The sequence below is a fragment of the Oncorhynchus kisutch genome, linkage group LG9 (genome assembly GCF_002021735.2).
Source record: "Oncorhynchus kisutch isolate 150728-3 linkage group LG9, Okis_V2, whole genome shotgun sequence".
Lineage (NCBI taxonomy): Eukaryota > Metazoa > Chordata > Actinopteri > Salmoniformes > Salmonidae > Oncorhynchus > Oncorhynchus kisutch.
Genome location: NC_034182.2, coordinates 2,851,663 through 2,874,041, shown reverse-complemented (window position 1 = coordinate 2,874,041; position 22,379 = coordinate 2,851,663). Strand labels below are relative to the sequence as shown.

The 22,379-nt window shown below is 40.1% G+C and overlaps 2 protein-coding genes across 2 annotated transcripts; both read right to left on the bottom strand.

Moving 5' to 3' along the window:
* Positions 1-14,352: 14,352 nt before the first annotated feature.
* Positions 14,353-17,947, bottom strand: LOC109896568 (ubiquitin-conjugating enzyme E2 N). The gene is made up of 4 exons (XM_031831506.1): positions 17,813-17,947; positions 16,223-16,469; positions 15,990-16,130; positions 14,353-15,678 (listed from the first exon to the last, which is right to left on the bottom strand). Exons 1-4 carry the CDS (start codon positions 17,840-17,842, stop codon positions 15,632-15,634), a joined length of 465 nt encoding a protein of 154 aa, XP_031687366.1. The 5' UTR covers positions 17,843-17,947; the 3' UTR covers positions 14,353-15,631.
* Positions 17,948-18,049: 102 nt separating this feature from the next.
* LOC109896363 (39S ribosomal protein L42, mitochondrial-like) lies at positions 18,050-21,971 on the bottom strand. The gene is made up of 5 exons (XM_020490609.2): positions 21,833-21,971; positions 21,533-21,590; positions 21,338-21,422; positions 20,886-21,049; positions 18,050-18,554 (listed from the first exon to the last, which is right to left on the bottom strand). Exons 1-5 carry the CDS (start codon positions 21,918-21,920, stop codon positions 18,509-18,511), a joined length of 441 nt encoding a protein of 146 aa, XP_020346198.1. The 5' UTR covers positions 21,921-21,971; the 3' UTR covers positions 18,050-18,508.
* Positions 21,972-22,379: the final 408 nt, after the last annotated feature.

Here is a 22,379-nt window from a genome sequence, read left to right as displayed (position 1 = left end):
GCTGACTGTCAATAGACAGAAGGCAACCTAGCGGAGCGCTGTTACGCACATCACCATACGTCTGATGAGGATAGGATAAAAATGTTTGAAAAATCTAGCTGTGATTGAACATCTATGCAGTGCTCACTCCGTCTGACTTTATGCTTTCTTGAAAAGTAGCCTATCCTGTTTGTTCCATAGGCCCACCCATATGGATAGGTAATCTAGAAAAATAGTACGGTTACAATTTTGAGTATTTTCTCAATATAAGATGTAATGTGACATATTGCCTGAAATGTCAGTAGCCAAGGTCTTTAAAAGACTCCTTATAATAGCCTCCACTATAAACGTCTGTCTTTGGATTGGGGGTGGTGGAAAATAGGGTTTCTGACCTTGCACTTTTTCTCTATTCACATCATAAAAATAAAAATAATAATTTCACAAATTAAGCACTGTCAATTTTATAGCCTGCCTTAGCTACTCTGTGATGACTATTCATGCTATTGACTGAAAGCAAGTTGGTGATATAGGCCTAGTCTAGGTTTGTTCTGTTTATAGCCTATAAAGGAAGGTGGGCCTACTTGAAGATGTCTAGTTTTGTGTGTTAATGTATAGTTTTTATGCTATATAAGACAGGTCACACCTACCTTCCCCTCATAGAAAAAGGTTCTATATAGAACCTTTCGGGGGTTCCATAGATGAAGCAAGCGATATAACCCTTTTTTTTAAGTGTATATACATACCAAAGACATTTTGTATAGGAGTTCCTCTATCTTAGTCACTGCATTTCACTGTTAGTCTACAGCTGTTGTTTACGTGACAAGTATTTGCTGAGGGTGTTGTCAAAGTAGAAAACAGTAGTAGAAAATTCTTAAATATATTTCTTAATGGGGAACGTACATTAAAACGTGGCTTGCTGCTTTTGTGTTTCGTTCTCGCGTCCTAATATTGCATATTTCATTCAATTCCATGTAAACATTGAGCCAATGTTTTAGCAACTGTAAATGCAACTTTGTTTTGTTACTTACTGAAACTAGTGTTGCATAGCAGTAGAGAAATTGTACAGACTATACATTCAACAACATCTCTACCGGAACCTGAATATTATATTTGTCATTACTGGTGCAGGGATCCTTTAGTTGGTATTAAAATACAAAGTCTCCTGTTTTTTCCTCTGCAGAATCTATTATCAATGTTTCGGTAAGAGACCTTTGTCACGACAAAGTGAGATTCACACAAACATCCACATATATGGTATATACAGTGCCTTGCGAAAGTATTCGGCCCCCTTGAACTTTGCGACCTTTTGCCACATTTCAGGCTTCAAACATAAAGATATAAAACTGTATTTTTTTGTGAAGAATCAACAACAAGTGGGACACAATCATGAAGTGGAACGACATTTATTGGATATTTCAAACTTTTTTAACAAATCAAAAACTGAAAAATTGGGCGTGCAAAATTATTCAGCCCCCTTAAATTAATACTTTGTAGCGCCACCTTTTGCTGCGATTACAGCTGTAAGTCGCTTGGGGTATGTCTCTATCAGTTTTGCACATCGAGAGACTGAAATGTTTTCCCATTCCTCCTTGCAAAACAGCTCGAGCTCAGTGAGGTTGGATGGAGAGCATTTGTGAACAGCAGTTTTCCGTTCTTTCCACAGATTCTCGATTGGATTCAGGTCTGGACTTTGACTTGGCCATTCTAACACCTGGATATGTTTATTTTTTAACCATTCCATTGTAGATTTTGCTTTATGTTTTGGATCATTGTCTTTCTGGAAGACAAATCTCCGTCCCAGTCTCAGGTCTTTTGCAGACTCCATCAGGTTTTCTTTCAGAATGGTCCTGTATTTGGCTCCATCCATCTTCCCATCAATTTTAACCATCTTCCCTGTCCCTGCTGAAGAAAAGCAGGCCCAAACCATGATGCTGCCACCACCATGTTTGACAGTGGGGATGGTGTGTTCAGGGTGATGAGCTGTGTTGCTTTTACACCAAACATAACGTTTTGCATTGTTGCCAAAAAGTTCAATTTTGGTTTCATCTGACCAGAGCACCTTTTTCCACATTTTTGGTGTGTCTCCCAGATGGCTTGTGGCAAACTTTAAACAACACTTTTTATGGATATCTTTAAGAAATGGCTTTCTTCTTGCCACTCTTCCATAAAGGCCAGATTTGTGCAATATACGACTGATTGTTGTCCTATGGACAGAGTCTCCCACCTCAGCTGTAGATCTCTGCAGTTCATCCAGAGTGATCATGGGCCTCTTGGCTGCATCTCTGATCAGTCTTCTCCTTGTATGAGCTGAAAGTTGAGGGACGGCCAGGTCTTGGTAGATTTGCAGTGGTCTGATACTCCTTCCATTTCAATATTATCGCTTGCACAGTGCTCCTTGGGATGTTTAAAGCTTGGGAAATCTTTTTGTATCCAAATCCGGCTTTAAACTTCTTCACAACAGTATCTCGGACCTGCCTGGTGTGTTCCTTGTTCTTCATGATGCTCTCTGCGCTTTTAACGGACCTCTGAGACTATCACAGTGCAGGTGCATTTATACGGAGACTTGATTACACACAGGTGGATTGTATTTATCATGATTAGTCATTTAGGTCAACATTGGATCATTCAGAGATCCTCACTGAACTTCTGGAGAGAGTTTGCTGCACTGAAAGTAAAGGGGCTGAATAATTTTGCACGCCCAATTTTTCAGTTTTTGATTTGTTAAAAAAGTTTGAAATATCCAATAAATGTCATTCCACTTCATGATTGTGTCCCACTTGTTGTTGATTCTTCACAAAAAAAACTGTTTTATATCGTTATGTTTGAAGCCTGAAATGTGGCAAAAGGTCGCAAAGTTCAAGGGGGCCGAATACTTTCGCAAGGCACTGTATACACACCTCTGAGTTCATTCATTGCATCTGTGCTTTGGTGCTGTAACTCTCTGCACCATAAGCGAGAAAAACATGTAATTGTAAGTGTTAACCCTTCACCTCTAAATGTTTTTGCTCTACCAGTAAGGCCAGTGTTGTCGTCTGTCAACTTGTGTTCTCGTCAAAATTGGAATTCAATGACTGAATCAAAAGAGCTGTGAACTCGATGTACTTTTCTAACTGGCTGCCAGCAGGACAAGCATCCTACCTCACACTCTTCATCAAAGAGATTGTCACTCACAGAGTATCAGAGTTTTGGAACTGACAACCAGTATATCATGATGTGATTGTTTTTAAGAGAGGATAGACTGAAGTTAAAGAGAGAAACATTGATTAGGTCATGGGGTGAGATAGCCTGCTTTTTCTTAACAATTGATCGTTACAGTTTGAAATGACTAATCAAAATCTTATCAGGGTCTTACGTCAGATAGAGCAATGATTCCGCCTGCACTGAGCGACGAGGGTTGTGTAGGAGTGACGAAAGGCAATGGGGTAGCCTTTGATGTGCAAAAATCTCATATGAGCGGAATTGCAAAGATGTCAGACTGTGTTGTGGAATACCAAAATAACATTTGCCTCAATGCTATCTTCCCTGTCTCAATGGATCTCTACCATCTTTCCATAACTTGAATTGGTCTAAAATCCCTTTTACCAAAATAATAACTTATTTCTACCTCCTTCTCTTACACAAAGTATATCTCGGTCATTATCTTAGAATAGACAGGGTCTCAAAAGTTAACACTCGCAAAGAATAGACCTGCAGAAACTTCTATATAAAAAGTCAATATCGTCATCTAACCCAAAAGCAGTCATCTACAGCATCATCTTGCCCAAAGTAGAAAGGATATCAACGGTCCATAATATTAGCTGCAGTCCAAGTGAGAGAGAGAAGAGGGATTTGATTTCACATGCTTTAAGGATGACAGACAGATGTGTATGAAGTCACCAGATTTGAACCTCTGCCCATTCCTGTAATCATTCTAATGATAGAGCCGCAGTCTAACACATTTGATCTCTGCCATCGCCAAGGCAATCTCAAAACACACACAGCTAGGCTAATCCGACTGTTCTTCATCTATTCTGTCACTTTCCTCGTTTGCTAATGATCCACTCTCTCAGCACAGCCGGCTCGGATTGCCCTTTGTGCCAATTAGAGTTTGAGATGATCAAGTCACTTGCTGTAAGTCCCTTTAAGACAGTATTAAAGGGGAGGTGCTTTGGTCTTTGAATCTCCCAGAATCATGAGGGCATGGCCCATTGCCAGTTAATTCTAAGAGCAGCAAGCTCTTGAGCAGCAATAGCACAGCCCCCACCACGACCCATAAACCTTTCCCTAAAATGTCACATTGGGATATTTACATATGGCTTGTTGAGCAGCATGGGTGCAATGTATAGGTCACTATTACTGCCTGGATGGGTTAAGCGAAAGCTAATGGTCCTGTAAGCATAATTTATCCTATATCACACATCCACACTCTCTCTCACACACGCAGGCATGCGCGCACACACACGCGCGCAAGCACAAAAGCACACACACACACAACTGCTGCAACCAGACTCTTATTTACTATTGCTAATACTGCTAAATTTAAACACTTGTCCCCCAATGCTCCCTTCTCTGATAAATGTGTAAATGTTGGACTATAAATTGTGCCTTCCTGTATTATATTTATGCTAAAATGTCTATTCTATTCATCTGAGTCATTTACTTTATGTTCCTATTCTTATCTTCTATTATTTATTATTGTTGTTGATTGTCGAGAAGGAAACTGCAAGTAAGCATTTTATTGGACAGTGTATACCATGTGTATCCTCTACATATAACTAATAAAAACGTCAAACTTGAAATTGAAACTACATATCATGCGTACATCTAGATATTTGAAGTGTGTGTAATGTGAAATACTACCGCAATTAATACAAAGAATATTACTAGTAATCAAAATATAATTGTTATATCTGTTCTTTAAAATACTTTTACATGTTTTAATGTTGAGACCAATGTGTTTTTTTCTCTCTAGAGGAATCAAATCAAATTTTATTTGTTACAAGTGCCGAATACAACAGGTCGTAGACCTTACAGTGAAATGCTTACTTACAAGCCCTTAACCAACAATGCAGTTTAGAAACAAATAAGAAATAAAAGTAACAAATAATTAAAGAGCAGTAGTAAAATAGCAATAGTGAGGCTATTTCTGAGCAATAATAGGTATCCATCCACCTTATGCCAGTTTTTCTTGATGTCATACTCTGACAGTGTGTCCTCATTGAGAGACAAATAACAGATGATGAAGTGAACTCTGACCGTCTGCTTCGACTGCCATGATGGCTCTAATGTTGCTGTTGTCACTATTGAATATAGAACTCCCCTCTATCTGTGTGAAACAGAATCCTCTGCCTCCATATCAGTATTTACCAATGAATGATCAGTGACCCAAAAATAGAACCACAAAGAACAAAATCCTGCAGCGTCATTCTAGGTTACGTTATAAGGCTGTTAAAAAGCCTTTATAAGCATTACATGAAACATTTGTACACATGTACTCACAACAATTGTCATAACTGATCATCAGGAATCCTGGTAGATGATCTGTACCCAACCAAACAAATGGCTGTTGGCTTAATTTGATATCTATTTTATTTCTTCCCTGACCCTCAGGTCAATAGTACATTGCCCTCTGACCCTAACCCTATAAATTGAAGGGTCAAACAAGCAAACAAAATGATAGCACAGGGAATGTCACAAGGTAAAGGAAACAGAGCAACTATTGTGACAGGGAATGAGGCCATAAGTAAACACAGCTTTCACAATTATTATATCATCACAATAACCTGCTCTTAAAGACATAATACGAACAATGGGTGTTTATCACAGCCAGGTCTCTCTCATGGCCTTTCATTAGGATAGGGAAAACATCACTTAGACACAGACCACCTGACATTATAAGCTACGCTATTATAGGGTTGTGTGTGTGTCTCTCTGTGTGGGTATGGGTGTGCGTATATGTGTGTTTGTGTGCCTCACTGCCTCTCTGTGGGTGTCTGTGTGTGTGTGTGTGTGTGTGTGTGTGTGTGTGTGTGTGTGTGTGTGTGTGTGTGTGTGTGTGTGTGTGTGTGTGTGTGTGTGTGTGTGTGTGTGTGTGTGTAATGGTATTATATTACCAACTACAGTTACCTATAGACCTGTTTCACCTCCCCCTGAGGAAAACAACCTAGTCCTCCGTTGTGTTGCACTTACAGTGATAGCACTGTCTCCTTGAGCTGGAACAAACATGGACATGCTGTAATCATGGGCAGAACAGTGTGCTGAGACATAAACAAGGCCAGGGAGCGACAGTGTAATTGCTAGATTGTGGGAAAGTTCTCTGAATCAAAATACACAGCATGGACAGGGGATATTGTGGAGAACAATCTGACCTCCTCCAGGCATTTTGCAAGGAAGACAAAGGCAGTTCACTTCCTTCTTTGAATGGGCATTGGGTTAATATGTGTTTTATTATATTTAGGGCTTCTGAAGTAGAATGACCTGGAAAAGCAACCTTCATCGTGTGGTGCCTTGAGGAGTAGAAACTTAACGGCTAACTTTAGACTCAGCCTGGAGACCTCATGCTGGGGGAGTCTACTAAGCTATATGGATTTTTTTAAAGAAGGCTCCTCTATGGCTCCTTGAAGTATAAAACAATATTTGATGAAAAAAATGTTTAGGCCTTACAGCTATTAGCCCATACAAACGCATTGAATAACAGATTCACTACATGGAACAACAGATAGTCCCCCCCCCAAAAAATAAAAAGAATCTAAGGAAGTTTGTTCTGAAGTGTCTGTCCTATATCTGAAAGATACCCCTTATTTTTGCCACGAAACATTCTCCATATATACTTCAATATTTTCAACTGGTACCGGGGTCCTTCAGACGAGTCTTGTGAGGCATGTGGGTGTCCTACAGCAAAACAACAGAAATGTACAGCACGTGTTCGTGAGATCATAATAGTTTGTACGCCAAATCGTTTGGACTCTACAGAAGATTTTGTGAGAAGACCAATTTTCGGGATGTCTCATGGTCTGACAAACACCACTCTAGCTCTGTCACCTTTCACCACAGATGCAGAAGTGCGAAATTGGCGGATAGAGACGCATCCAATGCAACAAAAAAACAGATCTCTCTTAAACTAACAGATTTATGGGAATTTTTTATTATGTTAATTATATTTCAGCGGGGGCTCGGACATCGACTCTAGGGTGTTTTAAGGGTGTGGCTCACAGCTCAATCAGCCACCACACCATGGGTTGCGTCCCCATAATCTCTCCTTCCTCCTCAAGTGTGCACTCATTCACTGTTCCCCACAAGTTTAAAAGCATTGGATTGGTGTAGGCATGGGCTAGAGGAGTTTACATTCAACAGTAATTTCCTTTGAAATCCATGAAAGGAAGTGAATAAGTCCACACTTTGGGAGAAAGGAGATGTTATTGGGACACAACCCATTATCAGTGGCTGCCTCCTTCATTTTGAGCAGTGTATACCAACTCCAGTCCTCCAATACCACCAACAGCACAGATTTCTGTTGTAGCCACAGACAAACTCACCTTTCAACTCATTGAGGGCTTGATGATTAGTTGACAAGTTGATCAGATTTCTGTGTGCTCACAGAAAATGTGAGCTGTTGAGGGTACTAGAGGACAAGTCGAGAAAAACTGATTTACAGGAGAGGACTGAGAGCACGTAGCTCTGTTTGCACGTTTGTGTTGCTGAACATTTACGTTTTATTCATTATTGATTCTTTAGGTTGTAAACTTCGTAGGCAATAAAGCTATTTTGTTTTGAATGTACCCTGTCTCATGAGCCTCTGTAGTGGAAGCCTAGATCTGGTCAGTGGCAGCACTTCTCTCCCCGTGCTGACACAATGGCTTTAACCTTTTAAAAAATTGAACTAAACAGAAATTAGTTTCAATCTTAGACAAATTTTACCATGAATAACACTAAGCAGAATGACACATCAAATGTAACTGCAGAGGGGGTTTAGATGGACAGTGGAATCTTGAGCAGTTAACCGGCAGGGTAGCCTAGTGGTTAGAGTGTTGGACTAGTAACCGGAAGGTTGGACTAGTAACCGGAAGGTTGCAAGTTCAAACCCCCGAGCTGACAATGTCGTTCTGCCCCTGAACAGGTAGTTAACCCACTGTTCCTAGGCCGTCATTGAAAATAAGAATTTGTTCTTAACTGACTTGCCCAGTTAAATAAAGGTAAAAATATATATATATATATTAGAGAACAGTACACTGTGGCTAAAAGCCTGAGTGAACAGACATGATATGCCTGAAGGACAGCATCATCCATCTAAGAGTAATATTTTCCACCATTGTGACTGAATTTGACCTCGGTACGAAGTGCTCTCAAGGGGACTGTCTGCAGGCCTGCCTGCCGGGCCAGCCACAGAAATCGCAAGATGAAGAGATGACAATATAAGAGGCTCCATGACATGAATTGTAGCCCTCCCTCTAGTGTTCAGAGTACCTTGCTACTTATGTAATGCCCCATTCATAAATCAACATCAGCCTGCTGGGAAATGAGATGCAGACTCAATTCTGTATTTGGAAGTGTAAAAGGGGTCCTTGCTATCTGGAATCCTTGGGACATCCCTACCCTATTGAAATTGATATTTCAAATGGTTAAGGTACGGGCAAGGGTTATGATTAAGGTTAGGGGTTATGGTTTAGGACGGGGACTTCCCAAGGATACCGGATAGCACTAACTGTGTTAAAATGGGCAGTCGGAAAACAGGAATTCACCTCAGTTTGTAAATCTGTCTTGCTCCCAACATATCCTAGCATTGGTTGTGTGTTGCTAGCAATTAGCTAAGAGTCATACTCATTTCTCTCCACTTTTAAAGCAGATTATTCCTCCTCTGTTGACATTGCTGGGCGATGTCACCCATATTAGCAACCTAATCTCTGTCCTCTGACACTTGTGGACTGGGTTTGGGTGTTCCTCAAGCACTGATATACAACATATTCAAGTAGTGTCATATAGCTATTATCTAATCATTCACAAAGCTCACCTACTGAGTAATATCATATTCCAATTGATGTCACAACACTTTGACCCTAAATGCCCAACCCATGCAATCAGTAAGTCTAGATGAAATAAAGTAATCAATTCTATTTGAATGTAACAGGAACGGTAACTCATCACTGCCACAGTTGTTATGATGTACAGTTGAAGTCGGAAGTTTACATACACCTCGGCCAATTACATTTAAACTCGGTTTTTCACAATTCCTGACATTTAATCCTAGTAAACATTCCCTGTCTTAGGTCAGTTAGGGTCCCCAATTTATTCTAAGAATGTGAAATATCAGAATAATTGTCACGATTGCCATCGTCGTGGAAATGACCGGTCCAAGGTGCAGCGTTGTGAGCGTACATTTTTCTTCATTATAAATGTTGCCAACAAAACAAAAACGAATGTGAAGCTTACTAGGGCTATACAGGCCACTAACAAAGACAACTACCCACAAATACAACAGGAAAAAAGGCTGCCTAAGTATGATTCCCAATCAGAGACAACGATAGACAGCTGTCCCTGATTGAGAACCATACCCGGCCAAAACAAAGAAACAAAGAACATAGAGTTTCCCACCCGAGTCACACCCTGACCAAACAAACATAGAGAATAAAAGGATCTCTACGGTCAGGGCGTGACAATAATAGTAGAGAGAATGATTTAATTCAGCTTTTATTTCTTTCATCACATTCCCAGTAGGTCAGAGGTTTACATACACTCAATTAGTATTTGGTAGCATTGCCATTAAATTGTTTAACTTGGGTCAAACGTTTCGGGTAGCCTTCCACAAGCTTCCCACAATACGTTGGGTGAATTTTGGCCCATTCCTCCTGACAGAGCTGGTGTAACTGAGTCAGGTGTGTAGGCCTCCTTGCTCACACACACTTTTTCAGTTCTGCCAACAAATTTTCTATGGGATTGAGGCCAGGGCTTTGTGATGGCCACTCCAATACCTTGACTTTGTTGTCCTTAAGCCATTTTGCCACAACTTTGGAAGTATGCTTGGGGTCATTGTCCATTTGGAAGACCTATTAGCAACCAAGCTTTAACTTCCTGACTGATGTCTTGCGATGTTGCTTCAATATATCCACATAATTTTCCATCCTCATGAAGCCATCTATTTTGTGAAGTGCACCAGTCCCTCCTGCAGCAAAGCACCCCCACAACATGATGCTGCCACCCCCGTGCTTCATGGTTGGGATGGTATTCTTCAGCTTGCAATCCTACCCCTTTTTCCTCCAAACGTAACGATGGTCATTACGGCCAAACAGTTCTATTTTTGTTTCATCAGACCAGAGGACATTTCTCCAAAAAGTATGATCTTTGTCCCCATGTGCAGTTGCAAACCGTAGTCTGGCTTTTTTATGGCGGTTTTGGAGCAGTTGCTTCTTCCTTGCTGAGTGGCCTTTCAGGTTATGTCAATATAGGAGAAATTATACTGTGGATATAGATACTTTTGTACCTGTTTACTCCAGCATCGTCACAAGGTCCTTTGCTGTTGTTCTGGTATTGATTTGTACTTCTTCCACAAAAGTACATTCATCTCTAGGAGACAGAACACATCTCCTTCCTGAGCGGTATGACGGCTGCGTGGTCCCATGGTGTTAATACTTGCGTACTATTGTTTGTACAGATGAACGGGGTACCTTCAGGCATTTGGAAATTGCTCCCAAGGATGAACCAGACTTGTGGAGGTCTACAATTTTTTCTGAGGTCTTGGCTGATTTCTTTTGATTTTCCCATGATGTCAAGCAAAGAGGCACTGAGTTTAAAGGTAGGCCTTGAAATACATCCACAGGTACACCTCCAATTGACTCAAATGATATCAATTAGCCTTTCAGAAGCTTCTAAAGCCATGACATAATTTTCTGGAATTTTCCAAGTGGTTTAAAGGCACAATCAACTTAGTGTATGTAAACTTCTGACCCACTGGAATTGTGATACAGTGAATTATAAGTGAAATAATCTGTCTGTAAACAATTGTTGGAAAAATTACTTGTGTCATGCACAAAGTAGATGTCCAAACCGACTTGCCAAAACTATAGTTTGTTAACAAGAAATTTGCGCAGTGGTTGAAAAACTAGTTTTAATGACTCCAACATAAGGTTATGTAAACTTCCGCCTTCAACTGTATATAGTGCTATTTCTATTGTTTTAATTACCATTTTCATTATTTTATTTCACTAGTCCTGCATTTTGGAGCTCAGAGCCTATACTTGTCACACCTGTACATGTACATTAAAAACTCTAGACAGATTTGAATCTAGACATACAGGTATTTGACATGGTTTTACCACTGAGCTGTGGCTTGTTTTCTTCCTGATAACACATTTAGTATTTCACAACCTAATTTCAAAATGTACAATATCTACATGAATAGAGGATATTAACAATTGGCATCTAACACAAATGTGTATGTACCTCTTCTGTACCTTTGTGTCTGCTGTACATTCTGATAATATAATGCAGTGAATCGCTGTTCATACTGATTCACACCCATGTCATCCTCGTATCTTGTCACACCAACACCAAAATAAGACATCTTACTCCATTATTCCATACAGCACTCTTGGAGGCCATGCACTACCACCCCTTTCCCTGCAGTCTTCACCTTGGTGGCTGGTTATATGTAAAGGTCAGCGAAGGAGAAGCCTGGCACAGCACAGTCTGTTTTCCCACAGCAGATGAAGTATTCACAGGAAGAGATCCCCCCCCCACCCACCCCTCCCTGTCTGGTGGAGAGTGGATCTCCAGGCAGTGCAGATATTCATAGTCACAAGTGACTCTCATACTGACTGCAGAAGGAGAGGAATCCCATTACAACAAACAAATACTTCATAACGATGTCAGATCAAAAACAGTCATTACCATGCAACCACTAAGACTAGAGAATCACACCACAAATAATGTATTCCTACTAGCGAACAAGCAGAAAGTGTTATATTTCCGTGACACATTGATGATGCAAAATCCAAAACATACTGTCTACTGTGAGTGGCCAGACAGTGTCCTACCCTGTGCCGTAAGCACCTGGTGATGAGTAATGTTCACCTGTCAGGTCAATAAATCAATGCCTGTCACAAATGTTCTGTTTATATTTGGACGTTTCTGAGCTGTCAGCAGTAAGTCACCCTGTAGCAACAGATAGTAACAACGCCCTGTAACAATGGATAATCGAATAGCCCAACCCCCACGACTTACTCTGAGGAAAAATGTACTTACTTTGACTGGGATGTGGTTGTCCCACCTAGCCATCTTAAAATGAGTGCACTAACTGTAAGTCGGTGTGGTTAAGAGTGTCTGCTAACGGACTAAAATGTACAAATAAAAAATAAAGTGCTGAACTAATTTCACTGACAAATCTTTATTGCTTTGAGATTAGTTCATGTTTAGTGTCTAAAAGATCATTCAAGGAATAATATCCTGCATTTATATTCTGAGGATTAGTTCATACACTGAGTGACTCACTGTCGCTATATAAACGAAGACAGGACCATAATACAAGGAATCATTTCCTGCATTTACATTCCAAGGATTGGCACATGGGTCATTCTATGAAAATTGTGGCTTTCCTCTCCCTGCCTTAACCACCAGGGAAAACACTTAAGTGTCAGATAATGACACCAAATGTTTGTTTTAATTGAAGTGCTGTGTTAATAGACAGTATATAAAGTGCGTTCGGAAAGTGTTCAGACCCCTTGACTTTTTCCACATTTTGTTACGTTACAGCCTTATTCTAAAATGGATTGATTACATTTTTATTGATGAGGGGAAACAAACTATTTAATACATTTTAGAATAAGGCTGTAATGTAACAATGTTGAAAAAGTCAAGAGGTCTGTGGACTTTCTGAATGCTCTGTATTTACTACAACATGCTTAATACCATGAAATTGGCTTGTACTACTCCCTAGGGTCATGAATGAGTCGTGGTTTAGTTACATATTTTGAGTAAAAATATATATTTCTTTCACACTTTAAAATGTTGTAATATAAAAGTATTTAGTGGAATACTTCAACTAAAATATCAACTAAATAGTATGATTTATAGGGAATAGCTGTCCCTCAATTTCATGTCACTTGTGTTACCCCATTATAGATGACCACTTTGAAAGAAATTCAACATCTTTGCCAACTTCTCCCGGGGTCAAAGGTTCATTGGAGGCAGAGCTGTTTTGAAAAGAACATGGTGGGTCTGCACTCCTCATGTTAGCAATTTGAAGATTAATTTGGTAATTTCATGCTAACCTTAGACATGCTCCGGAACTTTGGAAACTAGTCAAATTATTATTATTTGCCTCCCGCTTTGGCCAATGTGTAGTTCATACATGCATAATCTAGGAGCAGAATTCGCACCTTGACTACCCACAAAATCTCTAGTTTGAAAGCGACTGTTTCTGGAAGCTGTGCAACAACATTTCCCCCCCATGCAATTAGAGTTTCAGACAATGAGCTTCAGCCCCACACCATTTGAGTGACATCTAGGAAGATGCACACAGCAGAGCGAGAGAGCAATGACACCACAGGGACCGCTTTTGGCTAATGAGTGCTACTTCAGAACTACTACACAATAAGTATCGGAGTGTTACACAGTTTATAGTAAAAGGAAAGGAAAGTTGATTACAATAATTTACAAACACAGCTGTAGCTCGGCCACCTTCTACCGCAGATGTGGAAGGCCGACATAGGTGGACGCCGTATATTGAGACGCAGCCCATGCAATAAAACAGATATGCCTTAAATTGACAGATTTTGATGGGGATTTTTTTATTATTACTTAAATTGATGCACAGGTGTGTCAATAGACACGGTTACGTGATTTATTTACAATTTAAGTGTGGTTTGAGCTACTGTGATCGACAGCTATGCCATCTTGCCTGCAAATTTGTCAGTGGTGTTGTAAAAAAAGTATATTGTTTAAAGTAAATTACTAATCAAAACATTTTCTTAATATTATCATTAACCTTGTCTTCAATTATATATGCAAATTAAATGGTCAAATTACATGGAAAGCATGAATTGTCATTAAAATATATGTAACACCAGTGACAAAAAGGGAAGAAGGGATAATTTGGGGAATGTAGTAACAAATTAAAATGCATTAAGCTGTCATTTATGGTGATTTACAATGTTAAGGGGTGTTAACTATTATCTACGTTTTGGTTAAAAAGCCAAGATTTACATAGAATGACCCCCACTGTGTGGCTCACTGTTGCCATATAAAGACAGGACAATAAAACCATTGTGAGATACTGGCCCCTAAAGACAAGCATGGCCTGACATACAGGTACCCATCTACGCAGACAGAGCAAGCGTGTCAATAAACAAAACAAGTGAGTCACGTCCCCTTAGCCAGATACACAACAGCACACAGACACATTCACAGGAGTCTTACTCAACTTATTTTATTTACAGGAGCCACAAATGCAAATGCATTGGTTTATTTTCCCATATCATTTCAGACACCGGTAATACACGATTCTCTTTGCCTTTTTCACATGAAGAGTGAATTAACCAGAGACATGGAAGCCATTCTCAATCTAAAGGCCAGACGCTTAGATGACGAATCATCATTGATTTTTCATTCTAAATCCCTTAGAAAAAGATAAATAAATTAGACATTCTCTGACTTTCTCCCCTCTTTCAGAATGCTGGTTGAACTAAATGCTGGATACACTTGCAGTAGAGAATTGTGGAAAAGACAAGGGTGAGGACAGAGTATGGGAAAAGCAATGAAACACCACCTACCAGAATATGTAGGTGCAGTGCTAGCAAGAAAGAGATCAAACAAAATGGCATAACAAAAATATTTTTACTACAACATAACATTTACAGAAAATAAGTACAGAAGCAACAAGTCTGTGTGGATCTCAGCAATGAAGTGACAATGATAGTATTTCATGCCTCGTTGTTTCATGTCAGAATTGGGTGTACACCCCCCCCCCCCCCCCATCAACAACCCGAAAGTGATACTTCTCAGTATCAATACGGATCTAATTTGTTAGAACAGTCATGTTCTGAGCTTGGTTAAGTACATGCTTTTAATGAAGTATCATAGGAGAAAAAATTATATTAAAATAACATTAAAAGAAAATGAAAAGAACGCCTTTCTCCCCAGAAGGAAGTCATAACCGACACGCTCACCTCCCTAATCTGAGCTTCTGCCAAGGGCTTGCAAACACAGGACTTCCGAACCCACAACTTCAACTGTCTGAGGGAAACAAAGGTTACTCTAAATTCAACAAGGGGCTAGGTGGCATAACCTCAAGAGGACATTTTCAAATGGGTGGGTATGTGGTGGCTGTGTCACTAACTCCCTCAGTTTATTGACCTTTGACTAAACTGACCCATTGTATGACTGTATGACCGAGACTTATCGTTCACCCCCCCCCCCCCCCCCCCCCCAGACAAACAGAAAACTGTGGTTGAGCATCAGCCTCTGTCCATGCATTCGAGCAGTGAGCCAGGACAAAGACAAAACACATTGCTATGTGCCATAAAATTACCAGAGGGCTGCAGTAGTTTTGTTTTCTTTTAAATATATTCTTTACAGTTTTTTTGCTTACTTTTATCTCGTTTTTTTTTGTCTAAGACTGTCCTTTAAATGCAAATAAAGGAGATCATCTTGGTTGTGTTAACATCCAGTGCCCGTCTGTTTTCTTCTATACCTCAATGCTGTTTCCCGCGTAAAGCCTGGTCCATGTCCGAGCTGCAAGGTGCACAGAGAGGGGGTTCATTAACTACAGGTATTAGCATTCTTCTTGAAGGAATGTCTTGCTATCTCTGAATTGATTTGACCTGCAGTGACAATTTAGGAGGCTAAAGTGAAGAGCACTACAAGAGCAGTAAGTAATTGGTTCCTTCTCACACACACTGCCTCTGTTTAAAACCAGGCTTTGTTCACATTCAGCGATAGGTACTCTTGATCAGAGGATGCAAAATAATTTACGTGTCAAGGGGTGAGAATTTAAACTGGGTTCACTTTAAACATGAACATGACACGTGCGTGCGCTGTCTCACCTGTCTCAATGGCTTGGGCTTCGTTTGATTTCCACTGCTCTGCAACATCGTTTGCAAGTGGGTCATCAGGGTTAGGAGCGCTTAATAATGCTTGGATTGATAGCAGCACTGTGCGGATCTGCAAAGCTGGGGACCACTTATCTGTGAGAGAAAAAGAAAATGGTGGAGGAAGGAGTCATACTTTGAGTCAGGTCATGACTCTGACCAATGATAACTGAATCTGGATAACTCACCTTTCAAGATGTCTAGGCATATCCTACCCAGCTTGTCCACATTGGGGTGGTAGATTTTGGTCATGAATCGCACTTTGGGAGCTGCCATGGGATATTCTTCTGGCAGAAACAGTTCAAGTTTAAAGGTGCCTCCTTCGAAAGGGGAGTCTTGGGGCCCTGAAATCACCACATGGAAGTAGCGTGCATTCGCCTCATCAGGCTCTGCCTTTATTCCAGGAACGGGTTCGGCCAGCAAACGCTGAGTCTCCTGAACACGGACAGAGATACAGATCGAGACATGCAGGTAGATAGACAAACACATGCAAACAGAAACGTGCCATGTTCGAAGTGAACCCAGTTTAAATTGTCTCAAGCAGAATGCGCTACAGATGTAGCGAGACAGATAAGCGCCAACAACCAGATGTCAGGTCAGGGTCCATAGTGACCAAGGTTTTGGACAACTATGTTTTGGTGCAAGGACAGCCATCCATACATTCAAGAACAGGTTTGAGATTCTGTTTCTGAACTTTTTAGGGCCAATGAACAATCACTCTGCCTTGTCTCTTTCAAGAGCACAAAACACTCACGCAGTGTTTTAGATCCTCAGCTAAGAGCTCATAGGATACATTCTATTGCAGTTAAATAAAAGGTTAAACAAACAAAATATATAACAATAATTACATGCCTGGAGGTGGACTAGCTGCAAAGTCTTTTTTTGTGAATTATGTCTGAGGCCTAGTGAGAACCAACATGTAACATCTTCATGGTATGACTGTCATTCTGATGGAAATAAATGTATTATCTATAACTTTCAAATATAACTCACTGATAGGCCCATGTACACCATAACACCACTGTAAATGTTTCTCTTCTCAGTTTTTTTATTCAACAACTAGGCAAGTCAGTAAGTTAGGCCAGTTGAGTAGGCTGATAAATTGAATGTTTCTGTCAAACATTTGTTTTTGCAGCCACCTAGTATATGTATGACAAACTATTGTCCCATGTCTCTTCATTTCTGATACAGAACTCCTGCAAGACCAACAAGATATCCTGATCCTGCTCATTGGGCCTAGACACAGTTTGAGAGAAATACCTGCACTGCCACCGGCTTCTGTACCACAGCCAAGTTAGCTTTGCTACCCAAAGCACTTTCATACACAGTAAAACAAGCAAGTAAATTTGAGTTTATAATACATACTCTGGAGTCTAGTAGTATAGCAAGTTCCATCAATATCTAACTAGCTAAATTTGCTAGCTGTATGTACGTTGCTAACGTTAGCTAGAAGTGCCAGTCGAGGGTCATTGCTCAGATCGCTAACTTGAGACCATAGCAAGGTTACTTCAATAGATGTACATTAAGAAAATTATTACTTTCAACACATAGGCAATTAAGTAGACTTGGGCCATACTCTGCAGGAAGGTTAATACATTTGACCAAACATTCATCTGACTTGGGGCTGAGCCTGAGACATACGGTACCTAGCTAACGGAAGTAACGTTAGCTAGCAAATACATGGCAATGCACGTGCCTAGTCGTATTTTTCTTCGCAACTCAAAGGGGACCGAACTACGGCTTGTGAACTATTTATTGCATGTGGTTTTTGGAATTACCTTTATAATCCTGCGGGGTAGTCCTGCCATCTTGTTTTACTGTATACAGTATTTTTGTATGTTCACTCCTTCGTCGCCGAAAAAAACACGCTTTCCGGTGAATGGTGTTGGCCTCTGACGGGATGTGAATGCTGGGAAATGTATTTTGGTCAATGACCAGCGTGAACATATTTCAATTAAACGAACTTCATGTTCCAGGAATGGGTGCTTTCAAAATCTTAGAGAAAAGACTAGAAATATGAACGTACTCTTTATTGTAATTTCTTTGAATCCCAAAAATTTAAAATACATAGACTGAATTGAAATTATCGTAATAATGGTCAGTCACAATCAATGTAATATTGTTCTGCACAGTAGGAGCCAAAGTTTGAGTCCCAGTTGCAGCCTTTTCTTTCTCCCGCTACGCCGCTATTGCAGTGTTCTCCTTCTTCCTCCACAATAACATGCAGATACCTTAACAATGTCCCAAAATTTCATGAAATAAAAGGTATTCAGCAAATAGGGAAAATATATATTTCACTGACAGTTTTGGTAATCTGCTTCAAAACAGAAGTGCGTAACTACAGATGTGTTTATTTTATTTTATTTTACAGCACAAATAATTGCACACAAAAACAGTTTGGGATTTGGGGGTTGAGCCAAGCTAATAATTCTGTAAGGTATAAATGATTCTGAAGGTAAGAAACTCCTTAACAACTATCTGTCTTTTGGAGGATCTCGTTTTCTGCGTCGTGTATGGTACCTAAGAAAAAAAAGGAACAAAAGTTACAATTTTCAATATACAGTGGATTCGGAAAGTATTCAGACCCTTTGACTTTTTCCACATTTTGTTACATCCTTATTCCGAAATTAATTAAATGTTAAATCTCTCAATCTACACACAATACCCCATAATGACAACGTGAAAACAGGTTTTTAGATATCTTTGCAAATGTAATTAAAAATAAAAACCAGATCAATCACATTTACATAAGTATTCAGACCCTTTACTCAATACTTTGTTGAAGCACCTTTGGCAGCGATTATAGCCTCGAGTCTACTTAGGTATGACGCTACAAGCTTGGCACACATATTTGGGAAGTTTCTCCCATTCTTCTCTGCAGATCCTCTCAAGCTCTATCAGGTTGGATAGGGAGCGTCGCTGCACAGTGATGTTCAGGTCTCTCCAGAGATGTTTGGTCGGGTTCAAGTCTGGGGTCTGTCTGGGCCACTCAAGAACATTCAGAGACTTGTCCCGATGCCACTCCTGCATGGTCTTGGCTGTGTGCTTAGAGTCGTTGTCCTGTTGGAAGGTGAACCTTCACCCCAGTCTGAGGTCCTGAGCACTCTGGAGCAGATTTTCATTAAGGATCTCTCTATACTTTGCTCCGTTCATCTTTCCCTCAATCCTCAGTCTCCCAGTCCCTGCCGCTGAAAAACATCCCCACAGCATGATTCGGCCACTACCATGGTTCACCGTAGGGATGGTGCCAGGTTTCCTCCAGACGAGACGCTTAACATTCAGGCCAAAGAGTTTAATCTTGGTTTCATCAGACCAGAGAATCTTGTTTCTCATAGTCAGAGTCATTTAAGTACCTTTTGGCAAATTCCAAGCGGACTGTCATGTGCCTTTTACTGAGGAGTGGCTTCCGTCTGGCCACTACCATAAAGCCCTGATTGGTGGAGTGCTGCAAAAATAGTTGTCCTTCTGGAAGGTTCTCCTTTCTCCACATAGGAACTCTAGAGCTCTGGCAGAGTGACCATTGGGTTCTTGGTCACCTCCCTGACTAAGGCCGCCTCCCCCGATTGCTCAGTTAGGTCCGAGCGGCCAGCTCTAGGAAGAGTCTTGGTGGTTCCAAACTTATTCAATTTAAGAATGATGGAGGCCACTGTGTTCTTGGGGACGTTCAATGCTGCAGAAATGTTTAGGTATCCTTCCCCAGATCTGTGCCTTGACACAATACTGTCTCGAAGCTCTACGGACAAATCCTTCGACCTCATGGCTTGGATTTTGCACTGACATGCACTGTTGACTGTGACATGCACTGTCAACCTTATATAGACAGGTGTGTTCCTTTCCAGATCATGTCCAATCAATTGAATTTACCCCAGGTGGATTCCAATCAAGCAGTAGAAACATCTCAAGGATGATCAAGGGAAACAGAATGCACCGGAGCTCAATTTCGAGTGCCATAGGAAAGGGTCTTATTTACATAAGGTTTATGTTTTTTAATTTTAATAAAAATGTGCAAACATTTCTAAAAACCTGTTTTCACTGTCATTATGGGGTATTGTGTGAATATGGATAAAATGTATTTATTTCTCAATTTTAGAATAAGGCTGTAATGTAACAAAATGTGGAAAAAGGGAAGGGGTCTGAATACTTTGCGAATTCCCTCTATAGGTGATTTTAAAAAGGACTGAGTGAGGATTTTACCCAGCTTCATGCCAGTTTCTCACTCAATACATTAGCATTACATGAATTTACAAATTAGCAACTTAAGGTACATTTTGGATACTTAAAAGGCCCAATGCAAACGTTCTCAATATCAAATCATTTCTGGGTAACAATTATGTACCCTACTGGGATTACTTTCAATCAAAATAGTCAAAAACAAACAAAAAATAGTTTCTTAGCAAGAGCAATTTCTCAAGCAAGAATTTTGCTAGAACTGTCGGAGTGGGGGAGGGGAAATCTGAAGCCTCGTTATTGGCAGAGACATATTGGTCTATTAACTCATTTACTACCTGGTGATGTCACCAAGCAGGCCAAAACAGGCTGATATTTCAGATGACCTTTTCAAACAGCTCTCTTACACTAAAAGAGCATTATCATTTTCACAGCATTCTTCCAACATCAGTATGTAAATATATATATAAAACTCAAGACATTACATTTTTGACTGCACTGGGCCTTTAATACTAAGGATGTGCCATGTGAGTTCAGTACCAATATTTAATATGGAACGGGTGTGGCATCTATTGCCCTGCTTTGAGCAATCATCAACATAATTTTCTCCTTCTGAGTATCTCTTCATAATTTAGATAGTCAGTACTATCACTAAAGTGATTCAATCATAGAAGGTGTACTTACTGTCCCACAGGGTACCAGCAGTGCTTGGTGGTGTGAAACATTTTGCTGAGCTCCTCGATGGTGGGGCCCTGTTTGTTCTGCAGCACCTCCCTTCCGAGGTGGGCCTTCAGCACCTGGTCATGTGTCTCTGCCGGATTGGTCAGGGGGTCTGGCCGTAGAATGGGCTACAGTGTCACAAATACATACGAAAGCCATAACAATCAAAGACCATTTATGCTGTTTTTCAACCTAAATCGCAGGGCTTATTTTGCCGTTTAATAGCCAGCATGTTGAGAAAAGGGGCATATTGCTGGCAAGTAAAACTCAGCCTCCCACAGACATCATGATTTCACAGATCAATCTGCAGGGCGTATTGTGTTTGCAAATGCAGTATTTACAGTATTTAAATGTTTCCTTTTCCTCATCATCTCTGTTAACGTCAGTATCGGCAAATCCAAATTCTAATTTCTTACCTGGGTAAATTCATAAGGAACATCCTCAGAGGGATGGTAGCACACTATGGTCTTCCCATCAGATGTCACACCAATTTCCACCTTACTGCAATGAAGGTGACAAGAAATGAACAAAGTCGTCGCAATACACACAGTTACAAAATGATGATTTACTATAAAAAAAGGCTACGTAGCAAGCCATCTAACGTTACTTACCAATCATCATCAATGGAAGGTCCACGGATAGTTGACTTGTGAAGGACAGGCACAACGCCTGTTGTGGATATATTGGTTTACATAAATCAAAAGGTACAGTATGATGTGATTAATAACTGCCAAGCTACAGTCACAAGATTGCTAGCCAGCTGGGTTCTCTGCCTCAGAAATGCTTGCTAATATATGTGCGCTAACATTAACTAGATAGTTAGCTGACAAAATCCTTTCAGCACTTTAGATGTGATGTGTTCACAAAACGCGTTCCTTAATCTTGCAAGTTTTACAATCGACAGTACTCACCTGTGCAGTGTTTCAGTTGATTAACAGTTGAAAACCGTGTAAATAAAGAACTCAACCTATTTAAATGACCTGTAGTTGCCATGCTCATCAAAAATGTTGTATTTAGGTTACATGGAAATATTTCCGTGTATGTACTACAAGGAAATAATTCCGTGTTCATACGTGAACCATACACGTTTGTTCCGTTGTACAAACCTTTATGAACAAATCCTTTTTCTTTAGTAAAGCCAAAGTAAAAATACAAAAACAAAAGAACTGGGACAGTTTAACTGTCAAATGTATTTGGGGAAAAAGTATTTTTCACATTTGTATAAATACATTATGACATCATAAATATCATTTTAGAATTGGAATAGAGTAAACTGAGAAATAATGGGATATGAACATTTTGCTAATTCATTAACATGAAACTCAAGTTACAGCATTGCTCTTAACCTCCATATAATGGCAACTGAACATCGAAAGGGTTACCGATGTGACCTCATACTGGATCCCTCTGAGTACTCCACAGTTCCACCACCAATGGAGGAGGGGAAGGCAAAGGTAT

Coding starts and splice junctions, on each gene's coding strand:
- LOC109896568 (XM_031831506.1), bottom strand. CDS start 17,842: ATGGCAGGACTACCCCGCAGGATTATAAAG. Junction 16,470..17,812: donor TACCCCGCAGGATTATAAAG/GTAATTCCAAAA, acceptor GTCCGTGTTCAG/GAGACTCAGCGTTTGCTGGC. Junction 15,679..15,989: donor AGCCCAAGCCATTGAGACAG/GTGAGACAGCGC, acceptor TGCACCTTGCAG/CTCGGACATGGACCAGGCTT.
- LOC109896363 (XM_020490609.2), bottom strand. CDS start 21,920: ATGAGCATGGCAACTACAGGTCATTTAAATAGGTTGAGTTCTTTATTT. Junction 21,423..21,532: donor CCTTCCATTGATGATGATTG/GTAAGTAACGTT, acceptor CCTTCATTGCAG/TAAGGTGGAAATTGGTGTGA. Junction 18,555..20,885: donor TGCTGGTACCCTGTGGGACA/GTAAGTACACCT, acceptor TTTTTTTCTTAG/GTACCATACACGACGCAGAA.